At 42.5% G+C, this 15,250-nt stretch overlaps 1 protein-coding gene across 2 annotated transcripts in view; it reads right to left on the reverse strand.

Annotated features, from left to right (window-relative positions):
* plxnc1 (plexin C1) overlaps window positions 1–15,250 on the reverse strand; it is a 115,569-nt gene that overhangs the window by 31,132 nt on the left and 69,187 nt on the right. Inside the window, exons 18-23 of one of the 2 annotated variants that reach the window (XM_048610423.1) lie at window positions 12,772–12,880; window positions 6,068–6,169; window positions 4,288–4,397; window positions 4,087–4,143; window positions 1,890–2,014; window positions 290–485 (exon numbers count right to left, since the gene is read on the reverse strand). In XM_048610423.1, coding sequence (XP_048466380.1) covers window positions 290–485; window positions 1,890–2,014; window positions 4,087–4,143; window positions 4,288–4,397; window positions 6,068–6,169; window positions 12,772–12,880 — 699 coding nt within the window. Of the gene's footprint in view, window positions 1–289; window positions 486–1,889; window positions 2,018–4,086; window positions 4,144–4,287; window positions 4,398–6,067; window positions 6,170–12,771; window positions 12,881–15,250 lie in introns of both variants that reach the window. The other variant, XM_020515381.2, reaches the window with a different exon arrangement.

The raw sequence follows: 15,250 nt of genomic DNA on the forward strand, positions 1-15,250 counted from the left end.
GGGGAAGGGAACCTGCTGTCCTTGCCCAGAATGGACTACATGAGTATGGTTAACTCTGCAAAGTACCACTCAGTTGTATCAAACTATTACTCAGAAGCTCATGAAGGTGGCTCAAACACCTTCTCAGGGCAGTTAATAGGCAAAAAATGCCAGCAATTTCAACAATCCCAATTAGAAAACGTGACAGGCTGATATGCAAGCTGAACTTCAATAAAAAGCTATACCACGGTCACAATTACACAGATTGCACACCCTGAACATAAAGAACAATATGAATAACAGCCCTTACCCTCAAAAAGCCATACATGCACAGGGAGACCCAATTAGTGAGCAGTTTCTCAACCACGGTCTCTGTGCGACGGAGTAGCAACTTTGGCTGGGCAGTTGATTCATCCATCAAGTCTTTGAGAAGACGATCAAGCACGTTTGTCAGATAAATTAAATTACTATGAAACGCAATGGTCAGGAATGAAGCAAACTTACACCTGTTAATGACAAATAGTTGGTATTTTCAGAAAGACTGTTAGAAGTTCAGATGGTGGTGTATGGATAGCATTCTAAAGCCAAAGGTTACAATTCAATGTCTACTTTCTTGAATTTCTACATACAGATGGACTCTTGCAGATTCGAGTTACCAGGATATAAAATATTATTTTTTAAAAATTCTTCAATGGGATATGGGCATCATTGTCTAGTCCAGTAATTGTTGCCCATTCCTGTGCCCTTGAACTGTAGTTTGTTAGGTCATTTCAGAGGCCAGTTAGCAGTCAACCACGCTTCCATGGATTTGGCATCATATGTAGGGCAGACCAGGTAAAGGCAGGAGATTGACTTCCCTGAAGGGCATCAGTGAACCAAATGGGTTTTTACAACAATTGATGAGTATTTTTGTAACTGAAATGAGCTTTCAGTTTCAGATTTTATTCACTGTATTTAAATTTCACCAGCTGCCGTGGTAGAAATTGAAAACATTTCGCTCAAGCTTTAGCCTGGTCCTCTGGATTCTAGTTCAGTGACATTACCATTGGAACACCACTGCTCCATTAGAAGGAAAGATTCAAAGATTTTGGGTGGTCTAATTGGGATTTTAAAATGACAATTGGGAATTGGTAGAGGAGCTGTTTCTTCAGTGAGAAATCCAGAAGTGGGCACAACCTCACTATTCTATGTAGGCCACATTGAAGTGAAACTCGGAAGTCCTCCCTTACACAGAGGGGAGCGGAAATCTGGAACTGACCCCTTCAATTGGAGCTTTCAGGCCTGAGATCAATTGCTATCAAGGGATATGTACCTCAACTGAGGTGAATTACAAAACAGCTACAATCTAGAATTGGCTTGAGGAGATCTGTGGCCTAATCGTGTTTCTACCCAAACACATGTTTTCATAGAAATTGTCATGATGGTTTGAAATCTGGCATTCCTGAGCTTCTCCTAGTGAATGCACGATGAAAAGCTTCAGCAATGCCCCTCTCTCTTCAGTGGATTAAAAATGTATTTAAAGACCAGAGGTTTTGATAATCATCAATTCTATTTCATCCTACATCAATGCAAGTCATTGTTATTGTGTGTACTCATGGAAGTCAGCATTGTACAGTCATTCCAAGGATCCACACATTATTTCCACATCTACCTACACAGCAAATTAACTAGTCCTGGTAACTCCTTCCTCCCAAAGTTCCATATGAATATAAAAACGTGATTGCATGGAAAGTAGGTGATTATTGACTGCATTTGTTCTGATATGAAAAGCTCTGTTCCACTCTAGTTAACTATTCTCACAGTAAGATAGCAGTATCAGTTTCAGTATATCTGATGGGATCAAGCCAAACATTGAGGAACTACAGAAGGCCTAGTTCTATCAACCAACAGAGATGATGCTTAAAACTAACCGGTCTTTAATGGAGAAGTCTTTTTGCTGTTCGAGATTATGTATTACAGTCACCAAAAACTGTTCATTATTCAGGAAGCTGTACAATGCGTTGAATCCTTCATCCAAGTTGTCTTGTCCAGGTGCCTGCTTCAAATGAAACAGTTACGAGAAACATACAAAATCTCTTTAGATGTAGGAGTATCACTGTGCATTCATCCTAGGATGATACATCAGCCAGTTTCAGTATTAACACAGAAATAGCTTTCAATACACAGATTTGGTTTGGGAGGTAGGGTGGAACAGTGTGGCAGGACACTAAATCTGTAAGAATAAAACTTTGCTGATTTATGGGAAACCTGACATGGCTTTGTTAATTTTCACCTTTAACAAGGTGTGAACAGGAAACCCCCAGCAGATGTGATATTTGAACATACTAATAGGCAATTAATTGTATATTTGTCCCAGTGTCAGCTTTAAGAAGCAATGCATGGGTTTCTTGAGCTGTGTGAAACTTACCGTGGACAAACAAGGCAGAAACTCAGTGAGGATTAATGATTCTGTCAAACAATTAAGGGGCAGCACAGTGGCTCAGTGGTTAGCACTGCTGTCTCACAGCGCCAAGTTCAATTCCACCCTCAGGTGAGTTTACACGTTCTTCCTGTGTCTGCGTGGAATCTACACATTTTCTCTGTGTGGGGGCACCCTCTGGGTGCTCTGGTTTCCTCCCACTGTCCAACGATGTGCAGATTAGGTGGATTGGCCATGCTAAATGGCCCATAGTGTCCAGGGATATGTAGCCTAGGTGGATTAGCAATTGGAAATGCAGGGTTATGGGGTTAGGGTTGGATACTCTTCGGAGGGTCGGTGCAGATTTGATGGGCTAAATGGCTTCTACCTACACTGGTGGGATTCTATGATTCTATGAAATGCAATGGCAGCAGTGTGTGTCATCGACAATATGCAATGCAGTGATTGACTTTGGATCCTTAGACAGTATCTTTGCAAGCCTGTGGCTTCCACAAGCTGGAAAGATGAGGGCACTAGACATATTGGACTCTGCTGAATCAAAGTCCTGAAATCCCCTCCTAACAGCGCTGTGTGGTTGCCTCTACACCCGAAGGAGTGCAGCAGCACACATAGTATTGGGCTTATACACTTAATGGTAGGGTCCTGGGAGTGTTGCCCAACAAAGAGACCTTGGAGTGGAGGTTCATAGTTCCTTGAAAGTGGAGTCACAGGCAGACAGGATAGTGAAGAAGGCATTTGGCTTGCCTTTTTTGGTCAGTGCATTGAGTATAGGAGTTGGGAGGGTCATGTTGCAGCTGCACAGGACATTGGTTCGGCCACCTTTGGAATACTGCATTCAATTCTGGTCTCCCTGCTACAGGAAAATGTTGTTAAACTTGAAAAGGTTCAGAAAATATTTGCAAAGATGTTGCCAGGATTGAGGGGTTTGAGCTATAGAGAGAGGCTGCATAGGCTGGGGGCTATTTTCCTTTGAGCGTCGGAGACTGACAGGTGACCTTATAGAGGTTTATAAAATCATGAGGGGCATGGATAGGGTAAATAGACTAGGTCTTTTCCCCAGGGTGGGGGAGTCCAAAACTAGAGGGCATAGGTTTAAGGTGAGCGGGGAAAGATTTAAAAGGGACCCAAGGGACAACTTTTTCACACAGAGGATGGTGCGTGTATGGAATGAGCTGCCAGAGGAAGTGGTGGAGGCTGGTACAATTACAACATTTAAAAGGCATCTGGATGGGAATTGAATAGGAAGGGTTTACAGGGATACGGACCAAGTGCTGGCGAATGGGACCAAATTAATTTGGGATATCTGATCGGCATGGACGAGTTGGACCGAAGGGTCTGTTTCAATGCTGCATGACTCTATAGAACGTACCCACAATTGAAAATATGGGAGATAATCTGTAAAGTGGTTGAAGAAGATAGCTTAGCGGGGAAACTATAAACAGGCAATAAACGTTTGCTCAGCCAATGAAGAATGAAAACATATTCAATGCATGACGATCACTTTGATAAAATAAGGCTCTCACAATAGACAATTATTAAACCAGGAAGAATGATTGCATTTTGGCTTCAGTGGGGTTGGACAGACAGCATCTCCATTACTCACCATTCCCCATTGTGTACAGATATTGTCAACGGTAATTAAAACCAGAAAGTTCCAGAATGCAATGAATACTGATACAAAAACAAACCTGAGGTGCATCGACGATTGGATCTCTGACAAAGTTGGGCACATACTCTACGCTGCCCTGTGAGGGAATTTATAAAAAGGACAAAGTGTGAAAACCCAGGATTTTAAGAGACAGATATACTGGGATGACTCGAAACCAAAATAAAATGAATCGTCATTCAGTTATGCAATGAGTTGAAAAAGATAAAGTTAAAATGGTTACCTCAGGAAAGAATGTTCGGGCAGCAAAATGTTTGTAATCCAGGAAAGGGATACTGCCATAATCATCGACTAAGTGCACATCTGATCCCTCAGTCTGAAGTTCAACAAAACCTTATAAAAGAAAATTAAACTGACTCGGCATTGTAAACTTCAGTATAGTCAGTGCTGGATGTTTGCCAATCAATCACTTCATTCACAAGTCAATTGCAATTCCCCAATTAATATTACTCTTTAACTCAACAACCCTTCACTCTGATTTTACTTACTAATCTTTTCTCCAATATTACACTGCAAACTGCATTCACCCTCCACCCCACTGCAAAATCAGGATCTTTGTGGTCTCAGCAATATCTGAGAAATGGTCCCCTTCTTTGGCCTACATATTTCAAAATGGCTACTGAACATATTTATAAACATAATCTTGTAGGCTGCTCTTATGTATTGATGCAGGATGACGGGGTTGCATATTTCTCAAAGGACTTTAATTCTACTTCAAAACATCCCATGAGGGTTTGTCCAAACATATGAAGAGTGTGAAATTCAGGAACAGAAACTGACCCCAAATCCCAGACTTTACATGATGGAAACTCTCTCCATTACAGCATAAGATGTGGAAATCACAAAAAACTGGGAATCTCATCCCTGAATCCATTTGGACAGGCAGGTTACTCTTTAGAGAGGTGAGATACCCTTGTACATTGGGTATCCTCAGACACCTCAGGGTGGCTCAGTTCAGGTACCCTTGGTGGGTGAGGGGGTGAGTGGGGCAGAGGGGAGGGCATTCAGGTATCCTGGGGATAAGGGTGTCAGGTACCCTCTGTGATTGTGAAATGCAGGCAGGGAATGTGCCTGAAAAGTCCACAAACCCATTGCAGTTGTCAAAGCCATTAAAGAATCTTCAAAGCTATCAAAGAACTGTCAAAAATGTCAAACAACTTTCAAACTCCTTCAACTAATCTCTTATGAAAATAAACATTTGTATTCTTAGTTTCTTTTTAGTCAATAAGAATGTTGTTTAAATAGGGATACAATCCATGGACACACTATGTCAACAATGCTCCTGAGTTTGCCTACAGTCAATATGATGAGTATGGAGGGCATGGAGGGCAGAGGGCAAAGGATGCTGGGTGGGGGTGGGATTTGGGTTAGCACTAATTTGGCATGGGATAGAAAGGGTAAGGGTGATGGGCACAGGGGCAGAATTTACCACAGGGGCTACAAAGGACCAGGGCGGTTGGACAGGGTCATAGGTTGGCACGGGGGTATCAGATGACACCTGGGGGTCAGAAGAGGGGCATGTGTGAGATGGCAAAGATGGCGCATGGTGACAGGATGTGAGAGGTGAAGGCTGGACGGAAGGTTTTGGTACCATTATTTTTCCATTGGGCTGCAGTTCAGTGCCTACGCAGGGTGGCAGGCCTTGTACCCAGCCCACATTTGCAGCCAGCAGCTCCCACTGTCATCCCAGGATGCCCAGCTTGTTTCCCAAGGATCCTGCCATCCAGTAATGAAAATCCAACCTTGTGGGGATCTTTTCTTGGGCCAGATTTACAGGTCCAGTGTAAGTGCCCCCTCTCTGCACTTCCAGGCAGAAATGTGAGAGACTTACGGGAGAGTTTGGAATGATCCCATCCTTGCAAATGTTGGGGTGAAAGTTTCCTTTCAAATCCCGAAATGGCAATGGATCTGATGGGAGTCCTCCAAAGCAATTTGTACCACAGGCTGCCTCATGCTCATTATAATATCAAAACTGTCAAAGTTCAACAATTGCAATAAGTTACCTTCACGAATTTGATTTCGGAACTGACTTTCCAGAAGCTCCATTTGAATGTTTAGACTCTTAGAGAACTGTTTAGCTTTCCGCTTCGTTGCCCAAAAATAACCTGAAGACACACAAAGCTCCGTCAATCATCAACCAAATAGAAACAGGAGATTCCACATCAGAAAAGATTAATTATGCAGGAGCGATTCTGACAAATAAATCCAATAATATCGATCGAACTGTAGCAAGCAGTTGGGATTCTTAGACCCATAGTCTAGTTATTCAGCAAGAAAAAATGGTGAGTGTCAAAGATATACAACAGGCAGCTTATGTTGTAAAAACCTTTCACAGAATGTGGTGTCACTGCCTGGCCAGCATTTGTTGCCCATTCCTAATTGATCTGGAGAAAGTAGAATTTTTTTTTGGAATTAAATTTTAAAATGGTGTTGAGGTGCTGTCTTGAACTTGTACCGTTCTTGGGATGTAGCTACACTGACAGTGTTGTTAAGGCTGAAAGTTCCCAGTAACACTGAAGGAACAGAGGTATATTTTCATGTCAGGAGGGTGAGTGACTTAGAGGGAAACTTGTAGATGTTCCACTGAATCTGCTGCTGTTGTCCTTCGAGGTGATAGAGGGGGCACCTCTGGTGCTGTCAGAGGAGCCTTAGTGAGCTACTGCAATGTATCATGTAGATGGTACATATGGGATCATAGAATCCTTACAGTGTGGAAGCAGGCCATTTGGCCCATCAAATACACACCAACCCTCCAAAGAGAATCCCATCCAGATCCACATCCCTGCCCTATCCCAGTAACACTGCATTTCCTGCTAATCCACCTAACCTAAACCTCCCTGGACACCATGGACAATTTAGCATGGCTAACCCACCTAATCACACATCTTTGGACTGTGGGAGGAAATCGGAACACCCGGAGGAAACCCACAGAGACACGGGGAGAATGTGCAAACGCCACACAGACAGTTGCCCGAGGGAGGGATTGAACACGGGTCCCTGGCCCTGGGCGGCATCAGTGCTAACCACTAGGCCACCGTGCCACCCCAAGTTGCCTTCTGTATGTTAGTGATGGAAAGAGTGACTATTGAAGGTTGTGGCTGGGGTACCAATAAAACCAATCCATTTGTTTTGAATTGCATTGAGTTTCGCTGGAGACACATACATCCAGACAAGTGGAGAGTTTGTCCTGACTTGAGCTTTGTCGACAGTGCACAGGCTCTGGGGAGTTGGGCAACATCTGGGGAGGTATAGTGAGGGACCTAGGGAGGGAAGGTAACCAAAAGCTTGACCAAGAGGCAGGTTTTAAGTAGGTTTTAAAAGATGGAGAGATGTGGGAAGGCAAACAGGCTTAAGGTGGAAACTCTAGAGCTTAGAGCCTGAACAACTGAAAGTGCAATATCCATGAGAGGAGTGATTCAAAATGGAATATGCAAGAGACTGGAAAGGGAGGAGCACAGGAATCTCACAGGATTATGCAGCTGCAGGAAATGACTGAGGTCGAGAGGGGGAAGGTCATGGAGGGGCTGGAATTTGAGATGAGAATTTTAAAATTGTGAGGTGTGAGATAGGATGTCAGTGAAAGCCAATGATCACAGTGGTGGCAGTTGAGTAGAATTTGACGCAAGTTTAGATACAGGCATCAGGGTTTAGGATGAGCACACGTTTGTGTCAAGTGGATGATGGGAAGCTGGTCAAGCGAGGTAACTCAGGCATGGTCACACAGCAGCTGAGCTGAGTGAGGGTCCTCGTCAAGGTGGAAGGCAGCAGTCTGAGTGGAGGTATGGCTATGGCATCACACACTCAGCTTAGGGTCAAACAGTACATGAAAACCCTGACTGGAGGGATTCAAAGAGTAAAACGGAGGGGAAGAGCAGCTTAAATTAGCAACACACTCAAGGGAGTTCAATGGGGAAGTGAGAAAACATATTAGAGAAGCAAACATGGATTATGAATAGACTGAGGATCAATATAAAGGGGGAAAATACCAAAGTCTCCTAAAAACAAATGACAAAATGAAGAATTAGGCTGATTAGGGACTAAAAAGGGGATTTCCTAAAAGGCAACAGTCACGGCTGAGGAGTTAAATGAAAATGTTAACATCTGTCTTTGCCAAAGAAGGAACTGCTACCCAGGCCATGTTGACAGAGGAGGAACTCTAATGGGGTTGATGAGTAAGTTTGTAGATGACATGAAGATTGGCCGGGTAGTTGAAGGAGATGTAGATAGGTTGGTCAGATGGGCAGATCAGCGGTAGATGGAAATTAACCCTGGAAAGATGTGAGCTCATAGAATCCTGACAGTGTGGAAACTGGCCCTTCAGCCCAACAAGTCCACACCAATCCTTGGAGCATCCCACCCAGACCCATCCCCCTATAATCCACACAACCCTGAACACTATGGGCAATTTAGTATGGCCAATCCACCTAACCTGCACATCTTTGGACTGTGGGAGGAAACCGGAGCACCTGGAGGAAACTCGCACAGACACGGGGAGAATGTGCAAACTCCACACAGACAGTCGCCTGAGGGTTCGAATTGAACCCAGGTCCCTCGCACTGTGAGGCTGCAGTGCTAATCACTGAGCCACCGTGCCACGGTGAGGTGATGTAGTCTGGAAAAACTGACCAGACATGGGAGTACTGAATGAACAACAGGACGCTAGGAATATCAGAGGGATCTTGGGATACTTGTCCACAGATCCCTGAAGGTGGCAGGTCAGATTAATAGGCTGCTAAAAAGGCATTCAGAATGCTTGCGTTTACCAGTCATGGCATAGATTATAAGGGCAGGGAGGTTATCTTGGAGCTGTAAAGGACTTTGGTTAGGCCACAGCCAGAATACTCTGTGCAGTTCTGGTCACCTCACTATTGGAAGGATGTGACTGCTGAGGAAGGGGTGCAAAGGGGATTCACCAGGATGACGCCTAGGACAGAGCAGTTTGATCATGAAGAGAGCCTGGATAGGCTTGAGTTGTTTTCTTCAGAGCAGAGAAGGCTGAAAGTGGACCTGATAGAGATGTAAAAGATAATGAGGGCCGTGAACTGGGTGGATAGAAAGCAGCTGTTCCCCTCAGTTGAAGGGTCAATAACAAGGGAGACATAATTTTAAAGTGAAAGGCAGAAGGTTTGGAGGGGATTTGAGAAAACAAAATTTCATCCAGACGGTGATGGGAGTCTGGAATGCACTATCTGGGAGAGTAGTTGAGGTGACAAAACTCATAACCTTTAAAAAGTATTCAGATGACCACTTGAAATGCCATAAATTCAATGCTATGGATCTAGTGGTGGAAAGTGGAATTGTTGGGATAGACAGGTCAGCATAGACTCGATGGGCCAATGTGCTGTATGACACTATGACTCTTGAGAAGGGTTCAAAATTGATAAGGAGAAAATGTTGGATAGACTGCTGGTGCTTAAAGTTGACAAGGCACAGGGACTGGTTGAGATGCATTGAAGGATATCGTAGGAAGTGAGAGTGAAAATTGCAGGAGCACTGGCCACAATCTATCATCTTCCCCAAACTCAGTGGTGGTGCCAGAGGACTGGAGATCAGAAATTACACCCTTGTTGTAAAAGTATTGCAAACACAAGTCCCGTGATTACAGACCAGTCAGTTTAACTTCAGTGGGGTGGGGTAACTTCTAGAAACAAGTATTCAGGATATAATGATGGAAAAACGTTAATCAAGAAACAGCCAGCATGGATTCCTAAAGGAGAAATCAAGCATTGACTAATATGCTAGAGATTTTTGGAGAGGTAACAAAGGCTCGATGTGGTTAATGCTGTTACATAGAAACATAGAAACCAGGAGCAGGAATGGGCCATTGCCTGATAATCCTGTACCATTTAATAGGACCATGGCTGATCCTCTATCTCAACACCATTTCCCCATTTTCTCTCCAAATCCCTTGAAGGCTTTAAAATATAGAAATTTATCCATCTCTTTCTTGAATATATTCAGTGACTTAGTCTTCACTGCCAACTGTGGTAGAGAATTCCACACATATATGGAATTCTACCCTTTGAGTGAGGAAATGTTTCCTCATTTACCTCAGTGTTACAGCATACATGGACTTCCAGAAGGCATTTGTATCACACAACAGACTTGTAAATGAAAGTTAAAGCACATGGAACAAAGGGGACAGTGACAAATTGATCAAGTGTAAGGAAACAAAAAGGTGGTGGTCAATGAATAATTTTCAGGCCGGAGGAAGGTTTGTATTGTGGTACCCCAGGAGAAGCACTGGGCTATTGCTTTTCCCGATTTTTAAATCTGATGTTGATCTCGCTCTCTGTGCACCTTCTCTGCAGCCGTAACATTGTATTCCTCGCTCTGTTCTACTACCCTAATGCACTTTGTATGGTATGATCCGCTTGTATTGCACGCAAAACAAAAATTTTCACTGCACCAAGGTACATGTGACAATGATAAATCAAATTAAATTGAAGAGATATATCAATAACCTAGATCTGAGTGTTCCAGGGGCAATTTCAAAGTTTGTAGATGATAGGAAACTTGGAAGCATTGTAAACTGTAAGGAGGACAGTATAAAACTCCAGAAGGGCATAGACAAAAGAAGTTGCTAGAGTAGACAGACAGTTATTTGATGAAGTTCGATGTGGAAAAATGTGAGGTGATACATTTTGATAGGAAGAACTTTGGCAGCAAAAATAAAATAGTGGTTACAATACTTAAGGGGCGTGCAGGAGCAGAGGGACCTGAGTGTTTATGCCCACAGATTATTGAAAATGGCAGGACAGGTGGAGACAGCAGTTAATAAAGCATACAGTGTCCTGGGCTTTATTAATAGGAGCACAGAATAAGATGATGCTGAACCTTAAGAAGACATTTGTTCGACCTCAACTGGAGAATTGTATACTGTCCTGGGTGCCACACTATACAAAGGACATGAACATTTTTGAGAGAGTGCAGAAAGTGTTTATAAACTGGTCTTAGAGATGAGAGACTTCAGTGATGAGGACAGATTGAAGACGTTGCATGGACTGTTCTCCTTGAACAGAAGGCAGCTAAGAGGAGATCTGATAGATGCTTCCAAACTCAACAGGTCCGGATAGAGTAGATACGGAGAAGCTGTCCTCATTCTTGATCCTTCTATGAGTGAGAGGGCACAGATTTCATGTGATTTGCAAACATAATAACAGTGATATGAGAAAAAGCTTTTTCACACAGTGAGTAGTTAATGTAGGGAATGTACTGCCTGGAATTGTGGTAGAGGCAATTTCAATTGGGGCATTCAAGAGGGCATTGGATGATGAACAACATGCGAGGATATGGGAAAAAAGGTAGGAGAGTGGCACAAAGTCATGACGCTCACTGAATAGCCTGAGCATGAAGGGCTAAATGGCCACCTTTGACTCTGTAACATTTCTGGGATCTTCAAACAAAGAATAACTTACATTTAAATGGCACCTTCCATAACCACTGGAAGTCTAAATGTGCTTTACAACCAGTGATGTACTTCTTGAACAGTAGTCACTACTGTGTTGTAGAAAACATGGCAACCAATTTGCACACAGCAAGTTTCCACAAAAGCAAAGCAATAACGAGCAGAGAAGACGTTTGTGTGACAGTGATTGAAGTATGAATATTGGGCAAGACACAGGGAAGAACTCCACATTCTTCTTCATAACAAAACTAGGGGATCTTTTATGTATATTGAGGGAGACCAATGGGGCCTTGATCTTTCCACCAAAACATCTTGCAGATTATCATGTTACCAACTGAGTAATGGCTGACTCCTTAGGGAGACAGAGCAAGGAAGATGAGCTGGTGGTTTTAAGCTACAGAAGGATGAAGGATAGGTTTGTTGAGGAGAAGAAGATGACAGCACATTTGAAGGTCTGGGGGACCAGAAGTGAGGAAACGGGAATCGTGAGCAAAATCAGGAAATGAGTTAGGAAGCTAAGTATTCAACAGTTTGTTTGAAAGATCCTAGTGGAGAGAGGAATGGGTCATATGATCAAGAGCACATGAGAGAGGACAGTGCAGGAGGTGGGGTGGAATCTAAAGAAAGACTCAAGTTGGGGGCGGGGGTAAATGTTGTAGACCTTTGTTGCAAAGGCTTAGGAGTGAGAGCATGCATAGGTGAAGAAGCTGAAAAGATGACTTCAAAATCATCAAACCACAATGGAAGAATGACATCAGAAACATTCTGACAAATCAATAAACATCCGCGGAACCATAAAAGAATAATTTATCCTTCGCCACTTTATGAGCAGAACAAATTCAATAAGTAACATCCCATAAATAATAATTTCTTCAGGCTTTAATTTTCACAAGATACTGATATTCGGCACTTATATTCCATATGCTGCAATTATTAGATTTTTCTATTCATCTATCCAATACCAATCTATCCATCTTTCTTTCATCTAGCCATCCAACTCTCTCTCTCTGTATTTACCTCTCACTTCATCCACTGATCCATTTTCTACACCATTCCATTTCTCTTTACATTCACTGATCTTCCCTCCATCCCAGATATCTGTCTATGCAACCCTCCCTCAATCCCGTCCTCTCCCTCTCCATATCCATCGTGCCTTTAGTCAGGTAGCAGAGCAAGACAAACAATTTATAGGAAGATAAAAGACAAAAGAAAAATACATTTTGGGAGCAGAACCAAGACTGATTAGTTGTTTTGTAGAGATGCTTTGAAATTTTAACAAAATATGCATTAAATACTCACCAAGAATGAAAAGCAGCAGCATAATAGGTATCACAATCAGCATAACAAAAATGGACTTGTTGCTGGGAGGTCGGCTTGTTAAAATTTTCTCATAACCACCAACTTTCACCTAATAAGAAAACACAATTTTAACACATTTGGGGTGTATTCTACCACATTCCAACAAATTAAACTGAATTATGTAAATAGATGTGAAGTCAGATGTGTCACTGTGATGAAATAATTACGATTTTACCAGAGCAGTTACTCTTCAATATTTCCGGTGAATGTTCTATGACTAGATATGACTTCCAAGACCGTACAGAATAATGGAGGAAACATTCCCAAAGCTTGGAATGGAGCAAGTTTTATTCTGGAGTCCTGGAATAGGACGTGACTTATCTGTAGGCGTCAGTATGGTGCAGAATTGTAACTTGGTGAGCAGGGTGCCTCTCTGGGTTACTATTAACTCTGGGGCCTCATTTATATCCTGTTGGTTAGCTGCACATCTTCAGGACAGGTGAAGAGAGGCAATCAGTTATTTGCCAATGGTTAAAGACGAAGAGATCTCGTAGCACAGTAGGTACATCACTACTACTGAGCCATCACTATTACTGAGCATTAGACTTGCTTCACTTGAGATCATTGGATTTTGTTTAATGGCTAGATCTGGAACTCCAGATCTTTATTCTTCTCATTCCATTGGGCTCTCAGCTTTATCATTCCTCATTCTAACAAAACACTTATCACAGGGGAGGTGATGGCCAAGTGGTATTATTGCTGGAATATTAAGCCAGAGACCCAGATAGCACTCTGGGGACCCAGGTTCAAATCCCATCATGGCAGATAATGGGGATTCCAATAAAATATCTGGAATTAAGAGTCCAACGATGACTGTGAATTCACTGTTGATTGTCAGAAAATCCCATCTGGTTCACTGATGCCCTTTAGGGAAGGAAACTGCCATCCTTACCTGGTCTGGCCTATGAGTGACTCCAGACCCACAGCAATGTGGTTGAATTTGAACTGCTCTCTGGACAATTGGGGATGGGCAATAAATGCTGCCTGGCCAGTGATGCCCTATTCTGTTAATAAATAAAGGATCTTCAGATCTGATGACACCAACTTGTTGCATGGTTTAGAATGATTCTTTGGAATCATTGGCTAACACTTATCCAGCAACCATTTTTATAGACTAGCTAAACACTTGGTTGCAAAGTGTAATTCGAGCACTGATTTGGTTATGTTCAGTTTTCTTTCGTGTTATGTCCTCCACAATATTTATATCCTTTTCTCTGGGTTGTGGTCTCTCTGCAGGCCCTTCTGCAATTATTTCTTCTCTTATTCAAATGTTGTTCTTGTTTGCTTTGGAATATCTCAGCAAAATGTAAAGCCTTGTCTCTTCTCCCGCTGACATGCCGTGTTGATAATTGACTTAGAGGTTCTGCCCATGTGGATAGTTTTCTTGAGAATAAATTTCTACTTTCTTAGCGAATGTGCTTTCATGACAGGATCTCTTATGCCCAAGAGAATCCTATTCTGATGAGTTCATCTTCTAGTTGTCCAAATTCAAGATTTAGCTAGATATATCTGTGCATTCAAATCTTGCTCAATAGTCTCCCTCTGCCCCAATTCATAAGTACTGTTATAGAGTCACAGAGCCATATAGCACGGAAACAAACCCTTTGGTCCAACTCATCCATGCGGAACAGATATCCTAAATTAATCTAGACCCGTTTGCCAGCATTTGGCTCATATTCCTCTAAGCCTCTATTCCTCTATTCATGTACCAAACTGTTCATAAGTTATATTAACATAGGTTTCAAAATGTATCATCTAAACCTTTGAAGTCTCTGTGTTTTGGATTTTCTGTTCACCTGCAAGATCCAGACTGCAGTGTAGCTTATAGCAGGCTTTCCCCAGCACTGATAGCAGAATTGCTACTCTTTTCTGCTCAGGCTGTTTAATTAATTCTATAGCTATTTCACACATTTTGCCACCAAGGAGGGAAAAGAAATCCAATTTTGTCTCTTGTCTCTTTTCATTTCCGTATCAGCAGAAAGTAGAAAATGTAATTCAAACAGTAATTCAAATTTGCAGACTGCTGCTCATATTTCCTCCTCGTTGTTTCTATTTGTAGCTGGCTTTCATGCAGCTTTGGAAATCCATACATTTTCAGCTACACCATGCCTAAAGTGAAATGTGTTTAAGGGCCTTCTCAAACAGCACCCAAAGGCAACTGAGGTAGAGGTAGAGGTCACATGACTATGGCAAGCCAGCCAGTCCAGTTTGTAAATTGCATTTCGCCAAACATCTCCCGTCATGTGGCTGAGAAGCCCAAGTCAATTCAAATTCTAACTCTTTCATTGTGAAACACAATTGTCATAAATTAAATCCTGTACTCTTGCAAAGAATACAATTAGTGAATTAGGTACATCCAGAATGCCAAATCATGCAATCTCACAGCACAAAGAGAGGTCATTAGACCCGCTGAGTCTGC

Source organism: Rhincodon typus, chromosome 22, assembly GCF_021869965.1.
Source record: "Rhincodon typus isolate 14 chromosome 22, sRhiTyp1.1, whole genome shotgun sequence".
Taxonomy (NCBI): domain Eukaryota; kingdom Metazoa; phylum Chordata; class Chondrichthyes; order Orectolobiformes; family Rhincodontidae; genus Rhincodon; species Rhincodon typus.